Below are 15,969 nucleotides of genomic sequence, written 5' to 3'. Positions count from 1 at the left end.
AATCAAGGACGACACTCCAAATAGTGAAGAATACCCACGTTTCTTCCAAGTGCCGTCTCCAGAAACCGTGATGTCTCTGCTTCCTCCACTCATTTTTGTTTCATCAGCGACTGCATTTTCCATAGAACTTTCACCGATAACTTCTGCTGCTTTGAAAATGTAGGAACTGATATTGTCGTACGTGCTCTCCGCGACTTGCTTTGGGAGATCCATTAGTCCACAAAACTTTTCCAGCGCAGCATAGCCAAGTCCAGTAACTTAAATACGAAGGTGATTCGGCGGTTGATTTCATATGCTTTTCCACGGATTAAAGGACTCGAAAAAACATATGTTGGTTTACAAGACGGACAGTTGATCACCAGTTTAAATCCAAGTCCGCGGCCACTTTCCTCGGAAAATGTTACATTTCCATCACATTTTTTACATTTCGTAACTTTCGAAACGACAGAAAAAACTGTCAAAAAATTGATTATGCGATACCCGAAAGAATCATTCACAGCAATGTCAGACAACTTTGGTGCTTTTAGCTTCTTCGCCGATCGACTTGTATTCTCGATTCTTCCTCCATATCTGTTTATTGGATAATTTTTTCGCTTTAAGGATACACGGTGTGGTCTCGCAATTCTTGAGCCTTTCGTATCGCGATACACACTTTTCGGACTCATGTTTAGGCAAAATTTGTAAAACTGTCTATTTTTATACCTGTCAAACACAAGCGAGTGAACAACTGAACAACAACAAACAGCATAACCAACACCAATTTAGAAAGCTCCCTACACAAATACAAATACAATTCCAACAAAATAAATATATGTATGTACAGAAAAAACTAAAATTACCATCTTTCACTAATCGGCAAAACAGCTGATACTTCACCCTTCTACATCCTCCATTATTTATAACTGTGTATGTGTGTTTCTGTATGTGTATGTGTATGTGTATAAGTCTGCATGTGTATGTGTATGTGTGTATTTGTATGTGTGTATGTTTGTGTATGTGTGCGTATGTATGTATGTGTTCGAGAGAGTATGAGAGCAACCAAAAAGCTAGCAAAACGGCTACTGCTACTTTTCTTGAGGTCACCTCATACTTTTGGCTGTAATTTTCCAACGAAATCAAATATCGAAAAATCCTTTTAGGACAACATTTCTGAGGGCATAAGCTTCCCAAAAATGCAAAAAAAGAAAATTCGATTTTTTCGATTTTCCAGACCGGGGTCCCCCCTTAAGATATACTTTTAGGTGCCTTGCGACAAACCTCACAATCACAGTAAGCCACTCACAGTTAATTCACTCAGTTTCGTTCATTCTCTTTTTCGTTCTGCTCTGCGTTCACGGAAGGTGAGCAAAGGGAAATATCCCTAGTTTTGTCATTCATTGATATTAATATACCCGTTCATTCAGTATCAGCATCGTTCTCGAACACTGACGAAACGGAGAAATTCCTCGAGAAATGCTTTCATTTTACATGGAATATGCAATTCCAATTCCACTTGTCAGAAATGCTTTAAAGACTCCAATTCCGTTGTAAAAAAATACCATCTTAACTAAAATTTCAGTGCTCCCGTGGCCGAGTGGTTAGCGTCATAACTAACATGCCGGGTGTTCGGGTTCGATTCCCGTTCTGGTAGGGGGAATTTTTCGTCAAAGAAATTTCCTCCGACTTGCACTGTGATCACGCGTATTCTAGAGCTTGCCACTCAGAATGCATTCAAGGCGTGTTATTTGGCATAGAAATATCAACTAAGTACTAATAAAAATGACGCAAGTAATACTACGTTGAGACGGCGAAGTTCTTCTAGGAACGTTAGTGCCATTGAAGAAGAAGAAGAACTAAAATTTCGAACATTTTATTTTTGACTGAAATTCCGAACACACGAACATAAAAGGGTGTTGTCCAATGTTCTGGAAAAAAGGTAATGAAGATGGTAGAGTTTCGAGCGACATAGCATGCGTTGCCATAATATTTCTCAAATAGTGACGTCAGTCGTTGTGTTTATCTTTGATTGCCCACCGTATCCATATGAAAATGCTATTTTCAGGAAGTAATTTATCAATCAAAACGTACATTTTTTTAGAGTTCCCACTAAATATGAGGCTAATGTGATAGTGTGCAGTGAATATTTGTAAAATCACGTCGAAAAAGACGGATAAAAGCGATATTTCCATGTGCCACTTTAACTCCCCCACGTTCATAGAAACAAACGAAGTTACATTATTTTAACGTTATGAAGTGTATATTTCGAAGGCTCTCATTGTCGGTGTGTATGTTGTGAGAGAATAATCGCCAATCAATCAAAATTTCAGCGAAAATGTTACTGATTTCAAGAACTAAGTATACGATTGCTCTCTGGATCTTTTTCCATATAAATAATCGAAATAAGCCACGATACAATTGTCATCTGTGAAAAAACAAACAATTAAATGATCTCATGAGAATTTAGGCTCAAATAGTAATATTGAGTAATATTTGTTTGATGTCGAATGAATGATAGCAGCATCGACAAGCAAAATAAATGCGTTACACTGATAAAAATATAGTTTCAATATTACTAAGCAAGCTCAATATTCCCAAGCCCTGCTTCTAGTGGACATAAAGACACAAAGGGAGACACAAAGCCTACTTAGAATGGCGTAACTCCGCCTAACTCTGTGAATGTCCTAGCTCGGCGCATTTTCGTGTTTTTAAACTAAATACACCAGCCGGGTGCTATGATTGATGTTAAGATCGTTAGGAAAAACTCAAGCAGAAGTCAGTCAGTAGGGAACCCGATTCAGGGTGAAACATATACTTCTATACTTCTAGGCGCCTTGGCTCAGATAGCACAGAATGAATATGAATGAACACAGTTGTGAATTTGTTTGATGTCGAATGAATGATAGCAGCATCGACAAGCAAAATAAATGCGTTACACTGATAAAAATATATTTTCAATATTACTAAGCAAGCTCAGTATTCCCAAGCCCTGCTTCTAGTGGACACAAAGACACAAAGGGAGACACAAAGCCTACTTAGAATGCCGTAACTCCGCCTAACTCTGTGAATGTCCTAGCTCGGCGCATTTTCGTGTTTTTAAACTAAATACACCAGCCGGGTGCTATGATTGATGTTAAGATCGTTAGGAAAAACTCAAGCAGAAGTCAGTCAGTAGGGAACCCGATTCAGGGTGAAACATAGATAAAATGTCAGTGGGGAACTCGATATGTTGGCTTCTGTCAGTTCAATAGGGGTTCAATTTGGACGTCACAGTCGTGAAATACAACAATTGACTATTGGCTGTTCAATATTTCACCGAAAAAAATTGAGTTGTTCAAAAAAAAATATCAAAACCAACGAAAAAGTATTGACGATCTAACGTACATATCTACACCTAGGCGGCGCTGCGGTGAAAGTGATGATGGTTTTAAATTTCGCAATGTGAGTTTATGGAAGGCTTGTAGTTATTTCCATAAATCACAATGTTATAGTCATAAAATATTATTCGATTGCGATGAGTTTGGAAGAAATTTAATTCTGCGCAATTTCATATATAACATGTTATTTGCTTACCTTTTTCATTTGAGAAAACTGTATAAATATTGACAATGGTTGAATCAAAAAAGGATATTCGAGAGCACATTAAAAAAGAAGTTGAAAACTGCATGGTTCCTGCATGTGAGAACTACCTAGGTAAGCCCGGAAGTAAAATATACGTGATTTATTTTTGAGTTTTAGGTTACATTAGCATCATTTTCTTAGTTCAAAAACAAAATCCAGATGTCTCACCGATCGTTTACGTTTTGCGTTTGATCGCCAATTGCAGATCCGGATTTTTTCAGAAGTTTTAAGTATTTTGTATCTGAATTTGACTTATTTAAAGTGTTTAAAATAAATAAACTTTCAGAAAAAGATATATTTTAATTAGCGGAATTAGAGTCTTCATGTTTTGTTTATGTTCCCTGCTCTGCGCAGAATGAAACAACTATGGTACCTCGCTAATTGTTGAACACTTTCCAAATGTTGAACAGTCTGAGGAATTATAGCTAGAAATAAATTTCAATTGTTGTTTTCCAAACACTATCTTCAAAAATATCTGCATTTGAAAGTTACACATGTTATGTTGCCCAATTGTTAACATTTACATATCCCTTACCTTTGGAAAATACGATTAAAAATATTGTGTAATCAATGATCATTTGGCACTGCAATTTTCAAAACCAGAAATAAGAAAGTGCATCCTCAAAATAAGCTTTATAATAAAAAACAGCTTCGAATTTTTCATTGCCACTATTTTTTTCACAGCGCCTGATAGAATGTTTTAACAGTTTTTCAAACATCCGGGGTCCTGTTACACTAAAATATCATATGAATAATACATTTTTTGAATTCTGTTATTTTTCATCTAAATAATATTACATTTGTCGAACACTCCCATAACCTAAAATTGCCATTAGAAGGGGAGCCAAAAATTTTCGAAGAACATGATATAACGTTTTTGTTCCGAAATGTGCAAGTGTAATTAAAACTGCAGTTGAAATTCAATTATGTTGGTGTTTTCTAGTTTTTTGTTTACAAACAAAACACAGTATATTACTTTCAAAATAGCTACAGAATGGTTTTCACATATTGGCCCACCTTAGGATATACTTCTAAGCGCCTTGGTCTCACGAACGAATGTTGTTGAGGTAAGAAACTAACTTGTTGAACAGAACAGTCTAGCGAGGATCGTTCAACATTTGGTTATATGGATGGATATGTGTTCAACATTTGGATTCCAGAACACCATTGAAAAAATATGTTTTCTTGAACAATGTAAATGCTCTAATATAATAAATATAACAAGAAATGACGCTTAATGATTGCTATAGAGTGATGTTGGGGAGTTTTCTGTAATTTCATTTGTTATCAGGAAGAAATCAAGAATATATGAACATACCTAGCTTAAGCGTTCAACATTTGGCGAATTACCTTATGACTCCGACAAAGAAAAATATGCACTGTTCCCGTTAGCAACTCGTCCTGGCCGTGGAGATGACAAGAAAAAGTATTGCAAAACGCCGAGCAGTGAAATATCATGGAATTTCGGAAAGTACTTTTCGTGCACAATTGAAATTGAATGGTAATGGTAAAGTTTTGTGGAAGAAAGAGAAAGAAAGCATCGTCCAGCAGGTAACCGCGACATCCAGAACCGGACTTTCGATTGACACGAAACGTTTGAAAAATTCCGTGGCGTATTTTCTGCGAACCATTAAAAGGGAGAACCCATTTGAGGCGTTTGTTCCTGGATACGAGTATTCAACATGGACGATTCCTCCATAAGACTTGTTCTAACAAAGGAAGTGGTTTTGGCACCAGCTGGCGAATCGATGGGTCATATATCAAACATATGTATAATGTAGAGATGGGCAAACCGTTCATGAACTGATCAAAAGAACTAGTTCACTAAAAAGAGTGAACGAACTGTCGTTCTTTTTTGCTAGGCAACAGTTCATATGAACTGTATACCCAGTTCAGAACGAACTGTGTACGATGAACGATGAACTGATAATACAGTTCAGAACGAACTGACCGCCGACTGAACTGTGTCTACAGTTCAGAACGAATTGTGTATGCAGTTCAGAACGAGCTGTATATACATTTCAGAACGAACTGTGTGCGATGACCGCCGAATGAACTATGTATGCAGTTCAGAACGAACTGACCGCTGGCTGAACTGTGCATGCAGTTCAGAACGAACTGTGTACGATAAGCGATGCATTAGAGGATAGAAAACGAACGAGTGATAGATGAATGGTGCTGCAAGGTAAAGTTCTCAAATTAACGAATGGAAATAAACGTTAGCCCTATGAAATAACAAATAATATGTCGGTATTGTCGCTTTCATAAAAAGCGCAACATTTCAGGATACGATGGTTTTAAATTTGATTGTTAAATTATTTATCAAAGAAAATTTTAATTTCATATTTTGGAGTTCAGGGTAAGTATTTCAGTAAGTTGATATGCAAATCTACTTCACTTAGAAAATACAGTTGAGAGCGGAAAGATTTAAACAGTCTTGTTAAACACTAAAATTCGCGTCGCCTCTATGAAATATGTTTTATATTATATCATATTGTGCTCGATCATTTTTAGATGGACGTTCGCGGTTTGGGTGCAGTTTTACTATAGCATTTATTGCAATACATAGTAAGCAAAGCAGCACAATTCGACTCAAACAAAATCAAAGTTTGATTTTCAATTGTGCTAAGACCCATCTTTCCGTTATTTATACGGAGATAAGCTCCGAGACACCTAAGCATTTATTACACTCATCCCATATGGTGCGATGAGTCGATCTATGCTGCCCGCTCATTGTTTGTTTTACTTCTCTCCTTTCTGGTGCGTTATCACTAGCCGGAGGAGTTTATTAATCTATTTGTTTATTGAAGAGCGCAGTCTAACCACACGCTCTACGGCTGTACAATGAATCACGATTGGATGAATTACGATTTTTCGAAGTTTGAAATTTCATAAATTTAAAAAAAATAATATCTCCATCTAGAAGAGTCCAACACCACACCATTTCATTTTTTGAAACATTTTCCAACAGTGTATTTGAAATATTATTCTTCCTAAATAGTTTACAATAACTTTGTCATGGGTTATATTTTAATCATTTAAATTTCAAGTCACGATTGAAAAAAGGTTCAATGTTCCTGCATACACCCTTATGAAAAAAATTATTACAAATAAAATTGGTCATATGATAACGAAAATTGTGATTTTGGCACCAAGGTACAAGGTTTCGAAATAATCTTAGAGGGACTGAGAGACTGCGAGAATGGTGAATGTTTTGATATAATTTGGATAAAAATTTCTCATATAATTATTTTAGGACCGAGAAAATTAGAGCGTCAATGCCATTTCCGTCGGATCTAATTACGTGCAATCCCTACCTATTCTCAATTATTAATTAGAGTCATGTCACTTCGAAAATATGAAAATATACAATTAAAAAAATATGAAAGAATGAGAATTTTGAAACAGCACTATAATTTCCCAACAAAACTTTGAAAAAGCCAACTTGCAATATGAAATATAAAGCATTAATGTTTAAATTGAAGCTACAGTATTCAAATTCAATCTACACACAACCACTACACAACATTTTACAATTGCCGATTATTTTGAAACCCTTCCAAAAGCTAATCAATTTTTCATTGTATCAATCAAACAATCGTCACAGCGTTTATGACAGGGCCGTAATTTATTTACACCTTACCTCACGCGTTTCTTACACTATCATCCACACAACCGTCCGCAAAGAAAAATGACTCAATCCTTTGCTCAACGCACCACAAATGTCGGAGAGAAAGATCCACCGCGCGCGCTGAACAGATGAGAATTTCTCCCATTAATCATTCACCCATAATAATGGACAACAGCGGAACGGAGCATTATTGTTCCCCGTGTACCGATCCTCCAAAAACATGTTCTACGCTTATTTTTCGGAAGGTCAGTAAGGTCAGCGTGATTGTCTGGAAATTTAAGCTATGACACTGCACCTCCACTATAGGCTCTAGTAAATTGAAATTCAATCAGAAGATAGTTAACTTATGATTAGAGGTGTTCAATGAATTAGACCACCCACCTGGCAGTTTCCAGCCAGTCATCCGCAGCTAATCATAGGATCCAGCACGGGGATCGATCGCTGCCGAGAGTGGATCACGGACACGGACGCCTGTAATGAGCATATTATGAACTCTACAATCCGCGACTACATGGGTCTCATTCACGCCAATCGGCACCACCAAAACGCGCAACGTGTTAAAATGAGTTTCATTCATGCTGAGCGTATATGCCAAGCCAAGCCGGTCGGCAACATCACTCTTCTTCACAGCGTATCATCTTCTATGGGGGTGATTTATTGATTGTGACTTCTCCTATTTATTTCTTACTGCCGTACCCGAGTTGGAATGCGAAGAAAGGCGTTTAATTGAACCCAATCAAACTAATCGTTAATCAAAGCTGAGTAAATACTGCTTTTAAAATTTGTCCTATTCGGGGTCTAAGTTCGTGTGATACATTCTAGAGAACGAAAATAGATAAAAAAAAAATATTGATTTCAAAATTCCTCCCATCTCACCTTCTAGGAAACGCTGGTAAAGGTCAAAGAGGTTCTGGTGGATGAGAAGAAGCACATCAGATTCGCTGACTGGAGCGCTCATGACATCGAGGTACTGAACAAGTATCTTTTCCTGACCTCAAAGCCTTGCATTTATCTGGCGAATCTGTCGGAGAAGGATTTCATCCGAAAAAAGAACAAATGGCTGCCCAAGATCAAGGAGTGGATCGACAAGCACGATCCGGGCGCACCACTGATCCCATTCTCCGGCTTGTTCGAGAATAATTTGGCTGAGAAAGAGTCGGACCTGGAACGGAAGGCCTACGAGGAGGAGACCAAGTGCACCTCGATGCTGGATCGTATTATCACCACCGGTTACAAGGCGCTGCAGTTGGAGTATTTCTTCACCGCCGGTCCGGACGAGGTGAAGGCTTGGACCATCCAAAAGGGTACCAAGGCACCGCAGGCGGCCGGCCGAATTCATACCGATTTCGAGAAGGGTTTCATCATGGCCGAAGTGATGCACTACAAAGATTTTAAGGAGGAAGGAAGTGAAGCCAACGCTAAGGCTGCCGGTAAGTATCGGCAGCAGGGTCGTAATTACGTCGTCGAGGATGGAGATATTATATTCTTTAAGTTCAACGCCGGCGCCGGTCTCAAGGATGCAAAGAAGAAGTGATATCAGAAGGTGACCACGGTTATCATTGTGTTTTTGTATTTGAATATGATATTCTATTCGCAAATGTTTTTGCCGCTACTGCAATAAACGAGGAGAGAATGGTGTAGAAATACAATGATACAAGACACTGTGTAAGAAATATACATTCTCAACTACCCAATGCGCATACCATAAACACACTGAACTGAACATTGAACATATTTGATTGACTGTGAAAATCTGCAATCTAAGAAAACTAATAAATTATTCGTTTTGTGTAGCTGCTTATAGTTGAGGGTAAAATTTATCGATCCGAAGTTCCTTGGAAGGCTCAAGAGTTACTAATCAAGTCGGGAAAGACGAACATACCGTTTTTGAAAACAATTTGACTGTCCCTTCCTTTTTCCAATAGTTTCCCACTAACTACGTTTGCAAGAACAACCGGAAGTTATGAACAAACCAGCGGATGGAGAAACTGTTAAGGGAGGGTCCCTCATGAACACAGTTGCGTTGAATTCTAACATTCTAAGAACAACTCTCCTCAAAAATTCTAATTTTTCACTTCCGGTAGTTTTCAGTCAACAGCAGGAACGAGAAACCTCAAATGGAAGTGACAGAATCGTTGCAAGTATCGACATCTCCTCGACCTACAGAGGAGATTCTATGGGAAGTCCATGACGGAAGTCAGAAAATTGGCTTTCGAACTCAGAAGTCTGGCAAAGCTTAGCGGTTGTTAAATTGTCTGGAATCTGTCATTCCAGATACCGGAAGCTATTTTAGACATGAATGAATGAGAAAAATAACAAGGCCTTCTAGGTGATTTTAGACAAGACTTTTTGATCAATCATTTGTAAAGCCCTCCAAAACCTGTTAAGTACATCAACTTGAATTTCAAAATATAACTTTTCAGTCAGTGTCCATCTTTTACGCCCCTGGTATCCGTCTTTCCCGACTCTTTCTACTTTTTTCAAAGATGCAGCAATTTAGCAAAATTTATGACTCGGAAGAATTATACTATCGAGTCGTGGTGAAAAAGCTGTATATTATTTGTGAAATTCAAGAAAAAATCAACTTTTACTTAAGGTCACCCTTCCCCTACTGGTATATTTCAGCATGCAAAAACTATGTTTTATCAACACAGAAAACATTAAACTTTCCATCTGTAAAGTCCGCCGTATTCGTGTACGCCAGTAGTCAAATACAGTAATCGTTAGCTAACTGGTCTGCGTTTTAACTGAGCGAACGTTAACTGGTCTTGGACCAGTTAAAACAGCAGATTTTTTTAAACAATCGACGCCATATTCAAATGGAAGATTTGCTGTGAGGGGCATTCGAATGTAATTTGAAATGTTATGAAAATTGATATTATTTTCGCATGACAAAAACATTGATTAAATTACAGAAAAATAACTTCCTCAAATTATATTACATATCTCTGTTGTTATACTCAATGTGAAACTTCCATTGCAATCCTTTTTTTTTTGAACCCTCTCACTTTATCGACTCTTAACTATTCTAGTTATGAATGTTTTTCTCCGTTCAATTTTTGTTTTATTGTTAAAAAATAGATAAACAAATAATGATATAATAGATAGTGAAGATATTCTTTGTTTTATTTTTACGGAGCTTGAAAAAACGTCCAAAATTCGTGAATTTCGGAAAAAACTTGGCCAATGAATGTTTCATAAAAATGTGTTTTTTATGTTTTTTACTGAATTTAAAACAAGCCGAAAAGTAGAACATTTTTATCGATGCGGGTATAATGGACATGTAGTGGGGGGACAGGTTAATAATATCGAAGCGTAGAAGTTTATCGCTAGTTAGAGGAGATGGATCGGCTGAATATCGATATGGTCGGCGAGCTCACCCAACGTCCCTCAGCTGCGTCCCATCGAGAATTTCTGGGCAAACCTGAAGGGTAAGATCTACTCCAACAATTTTGTCGTGAAACTGAGAAGGAATTGATAAATGAAACGAAGAAAGAACTCAGATACATGCCTACACGCATGTTTTCGTCCACCATGGCGAATGTTCCGGTTAACTGCCGGAAGGCCGCTCGCAAGGGCGTAGAATTGTTTTGCAAGTAAGCTTATATAATTACCTTCCATGGGAAATTTATCAAACTCTATTATCTGTCTTAGTTATTTTATCACCATCCGAAAAAAGTCTTTCTTTTAATGCAAACGTTAGTGTGAACCCGGATTCCCCTTTTCGGCCCAAGGAAAACCATTGGAAATTCTCGATATTTCGAGAGGTTTGATGCTTATAGCGAATTCGTTTTTGTTCAGTTTCAACCTCAGTGCCGCACTAACCGCTGTCAAAACGTTTTTTTATTCAGTCAGTTTCGCACTGGTTCGCCCCGAAAGCTGTTAGTTTCGCACTGAGATGTTTCACGGGTTGGCACTCGGGTTCACCAATACAACTATACCGAACTGTCAAGTTCCGAGTATATTTTGGAAAATCTAAAAATAAAAACTATGAAGATGAAAAACCTGCTGCCTTTTGCTTTTGTATTATTGGAATCGTAATCCAATTCGGATTCTGATTTTGAAAGTATATTCGAGCAGACGGCATTAAGCTACGTGTGCTTTCATTGGGAGGCGAAAATAATGATGGATATTCAGGTGGAATAAACCTGCTTTCAAAATCAAAATTATGAATGAAAATTTACTTTAACGTATCGAATATTTATTTCATGTGATGAAATAAGAGTTTTTTTTTTTTTTTTTGGCAGACTTATCTCACTTCTTAACTAGGCGAACCTAGCCAGAATTTTCACCTGCCCCCGGGCTTCTGAATGCCAAAGGGGGACTAGGCTCTGCGGAATGCACGTATCTGCATGCTCGTGCTGTTTCAGTCCTGACCGAGAAATTGTCGGACAATCGCGCAGGTGCTAAGGATGACCGACTTTTGGATGCCGGCCAATTCCTTCTCCATGTTCAACACCTTTAGCGCTTCCAGAAGTGTCTTCGGGACAATTCCAGTTCCAGAGAGAACGACTGGAACAATTCTTGGGACCTCCCTTAGCCCCCACAGTTCCTTGAGCTCCACGGCCAATGGTCGGTACTTGCAGATTTTGCGACCGTGGGTCTCCTCCAGATTCTGGTTCAGTGGAATAGCGACATCGATGATGGTGACTTTGCGGTCGCTCTTGTCGTAAACCATTATATCTGGACGGTTGTGGTGGATCGAGAGGTCGGTCAGAACAGTGCGATCCCAGTACAGCTTGAAACGGTCATTTTCTAGGACAGGTGCAGGCAGGTACCGGTAGTTTGGTACGTTGTCTTCCAGTAGAGCACATTGGAGCGCCAGTTGTCGATGAACAATACGGGCCACGTTGTTGTGGCGCTCGGTGTAGGCTGCGTTGGCCAAAACGGGACAGCCTCCCATAATGTGCTCTATGTTTTCACCTGGTTGATGGCACATCCGGCAAATGTCATCAACGTCTTGATGCCAGACGTACCGCCTGCAGTTTCTCGTCGGCATTATCCTGTACTGGATGGCTATCATGTCGGCTTCTACTACTGAAGAGAGTTCACCACGCGTTAGCCACAGATTAGATGCGGCCTTGTCGACGTGTGGCCGGTCCAGTTGATGGGGGTGGGCACCATGTACTGCCTTCTGCTTCCAAGCTGCAATCTTCTCCTCCACTGTCTGCAGATTGCAGTTGAGTTGGTACTCCGCTTGCACCAAGTGCAGAGCGCTGTATCCTCTGTCGGCGGCGCAGACAGCCCGGTATAGCGCGTTTTGGTTGGCGCGTTCTGCGAAGTACTCGCGCAGTTGTCGTACCTGGCAACACACAGTGCAGATATGTCGACTATTCCAAGTCCCCCTTCTTTGCGTGGCAGTGAAACTCTCTCCAGTGCCGATTGAGGATGGTGCATTCCGGCCTCTTTAAATGCTTTCCTCATCCTCCTCTCAAGGTCCTCTAGGTCAGTTTTGCTCCATTTGACTACACCAAAACTGAAGGTCAGCAGGGGAACCGCGAATGTGTTGATCGCGCGTACCTTGTTCCCTGCGTTGAGGAAAGTCCTCAGGACACAGTTCACTCGACTCAAGAACTTGTCTCGCAGCTCCGTCTTGATGTCGGAGTGGCGAATCCCGGTGAGCTGTCGGAATCCAAGATATTTATAGGATTCGCCACGAACCATGTCTCTTATGAACTCGCCGTCATAGACCTCGTAACCTCCGGATTCGGTAAGCTGCCCTTTCAGCAGATGGACACAGCGGCACTTGTCAAGGCCGGACTCCATGCAGATGTCCCTGCTTATGTCTTCGACAACCCGGATAGCTACACCTAGACGCTGACGTGAATCAGCGTAGACCTTGAGATCATCCATGTAGAAGGTATGGGTCACTTCTTCGTGGGCGCCGTCGCCATACCTTATTTTATAGCCATGACCGTTTCTATTGAGCGTCCTACTGAGGGGGTTCAGTGCCAGACAAAACCAAAGCGGGCTGAAAGAGTCGCCTTGGAATATCCCCCTCTTTATCTGCAGCGTTCTAGACTGCAACACATTTTCCCCATCACTGAGGTGCAGAGACGTACTCCACTGCCTCATCGCATGCTGCAGGAACCTAACGACGACGGGATCAATTTTGTAGAGCTCCAATACCCGGACGAGAAACGAGTGAGGTATGGAGTCATAAGCCTTCCTGTAATCGATGTAGGCCATACTTAGGTTCCGCTGGTTATATACCGCCTGGCCGACTATGGCTGCGTCGATGATGGCCTGGTCTTTGCAGCCATGCGTATTTTTCCTGCATCCTTTCTGCTCTTCTGCGATGATGTGATGCTGTTCGCAGTGAGCAAAACTTTGGCGGTAATTATGCTGCTCAGTATTTTGTACAGACTCGATAGGCACGTTATCGGTCTGTACTTTGATGGGTTCAATGTGTTGCTGTCTATCGGGAGGAGGAAGGTGACGCCACGGGTGGCGAATTCAGGAAGGTTGTGTGGGTCATGTAGCACCTTGTTGAAGCACTCAGCTATCTTTGGATGTGCGACGGTCAGCTTCTTGTGCCAAAAGTTCTGGACACCATCGGGGCCCGGTGCTGCCCAGTTCCTCAGGTACCGCGAGGCTTCGCGGACATCGTTCTCTCCGACGATGATAGCTGGCATCTCTCTAATTTCACCACAACTCTCCTCCTCCCGTCTTAACCACATTTGCCCGTCGCGATGTTCTACTGGGGTCTCCCAAATACCAGCCCAGAAGTTCGTCACATCGCTAATATCTGGCAAACCTTCGCGGTAGTCGGGCTTCTCGTCGTTAATGTGGTCGTAGAACGCTTTCTCGTTATCTCTGAACATCCGATTTTGTTCCTGGCGCTTTGCAGACTCAGAGTAACGTTTCAGCCGTTTTGTAAGGACGCTCAATTGCTGTACCAGTGTGTCGAGTTTTTCCGTCAGCTGGTGAGCTCCCAGCTGGCGAAGTTCAGTAGGCCGCACGATCACAGCAACTTGGCGACATAATTTCACCGATCTGCTGCCTCTTTTGTACGCCATCAGTCTTCCAATTGCGGCGCGCTTGTTTAGGATCCGTTGCTCCAATCTCCTTCGCCATAGAGGCTCACGCCTTTCACGGAGATGTTGGAGCAGTCCGCCTCTTGGCCTAATACGGTATCCTAAACTTTTGGCGGTCGCCACAGCAGCACAGTAAACTTTCAGTTGCAGCTCCTCCATGTTCTCAGCATCAACCAAGTGCAGCGGAAGAACGTGCTCGTTCATGAGCTTTACTGCACTTGTCAGCCTGCGGGAATGCTGCAACTTCGGGATCCTGGGGCGCGACAAAGGGTCCGTGTCGCGGAACTGTGAGATCGCCTCGTCGTAATGGAAGACCAGATCGCGTAGTAGTTGTTGATCTGGCTGTGGATCTTTCGGCTCAGGGGGTTGTTGTACTGTGGCCTCCACTGGTGCTGATTCACGTGCCCCACTCGCGAATGAATTGCTCAGCCGTACTGAACTTCGTCTCGACACATCGCTTGCTCTGCTTGTTCTGGAGCTTAGTTCTCTCTGCACCTGCTGCTTGATCTCGTCGACTTGCGTTTGGGAGAGCATATTGTTGCGTACAATCGCTCTACGCCTCGCGTTCATCGCGTTTTGGTCAAGCCTCCCGACGAACTCTGGATACGCTTCCTCGAATATTGCGAGTATTCGAGGGCGACCGCTCATGTCCGTCTCCAAAGCAGTGCAGATGTAATAGGCGCGGATCACGAATTCGTTCATTTCGTGTGTCCACATGATCCGTCGCCTAGTAGTACCCACAAGTGTGGACGACTGTCGTCTGACACGCCTCGTAGGCGCAGCGTTTCGTTGGTGATGTCGATGGCTGCTGTTTCCGTGTGGCGGTAGCTCTTCGGGTTGAACCCGGCTGGTGGCCCGCTCTTGCACTTCGCCCTCCAGCCGCTGGCCGCTCGCTCTTACGCCCGTTCCAGGACCAGCTCCAGTTCGGGGACCCTCCTCGGGCGATCGCATTCTGAGTATTCTTCGTGAACGTAGCTCCATTTTCTGGGTGTGTCTCCTTTGCCCGGGAGACAGCGGGTTGGCAAGGCTTCCATGACCCGGGAGGCCTTCCCCGGGAGGCCTTCCCCGGGAGAGATATAGCGCTCTGACTCGCTCGCACCCCCTCACTTAGCCACTTTCGACACCCGTTCTCGGAGCCAAGACCAGGTGTGTGTTTCCAGTTCACGCCCGATCTAAAAATGTCGTCATATGATCTTCGTGGAGGCGTGAGATAGGAACATTTGAGACCAACAGGTAGGCTCCTAGTGGAGGCGATCTGACGTAGTGGTAACATTCATACCTCTCACGCTAAAGGTCACGAGTTCAATTCTCACTCCCGACATTCTTCCAAAAATGGAAGCAAAGTGACGAACCAGCCAAATGTGTTGAAAGTCACTAAAATACAGATAAAAAAAAAAAAAAAAGGTAGGCTCCTACCCCATTTTTTTTTTTTCGATATCACAGAGTGTTAGAGGCGAATGAACTGCAAAGTTTAAAGCCTCTTAAAAACAAAGAAGGAAGGATATCACAGAAACATATTGAACGAAAACTGTTGCTAATGATGATTTTATATTATAATAGTAATTATTTGTGGAAAAACCAGGAAATGCATCGACAAATGGTTAAGTAAGTGTCAGAACTACATGTTTTAAGTAATAAAACAATATGAAGTGAAAACATTCATTCAAACTTTTATTTTTTTTTACACTGCACTTGGCCCTGCTG

The 15,969-nt window shown here is 41.4% G+C and overlaps 1 protein-coding gene across 1 annotated transcript in view; it reads left to right on the top strand.

Moving 5' to 3' along the window:
• LOC129766145 (obg-like ATPase 1) overlaps positions 1-9,031 on the top strand; it is a 67,303-nt gene extending 58,272 nt beyond the window's left edge. Inside the window, exon 6 of the mRNA XM_055766613.1 lies at positions 8,112-9,031. Within this exon, the coding sequence (XP_055622588.1) occupies positions 8,112-8,762 (651 nt within the window). The 3' untranslated portion in view covers positions 8,763-9,031. The remainder of the gene's footprint in view (positions 1-8,111) is intronic.
• The last annotated feature ends 6,938 nt before the right edge of the window (positions 9,032-15,969 follow it).

Source organism: Toxorhynchites rutilus, chromosome 1 (genome assembly GCF_029784135.1).
Source record: "Toxorhynchites rutilus septentrionalis strain SRP chromosome 1, ASM2978413v1, whole genome shotgun sequence".
Classification (NCBI taxonomy): domain Eukaryota; kingdom Metazoa; phylum Arthropoda; class Insecta; order Diptera; family Culicidae; genus Toxorhynchites; species Toxorhynchites rutilus.
The sequence above is the reverse complement of the archived record's forward strand: the minus strand, read 5'-3'. Positions and strand labels throughout refer to the sequence as shown.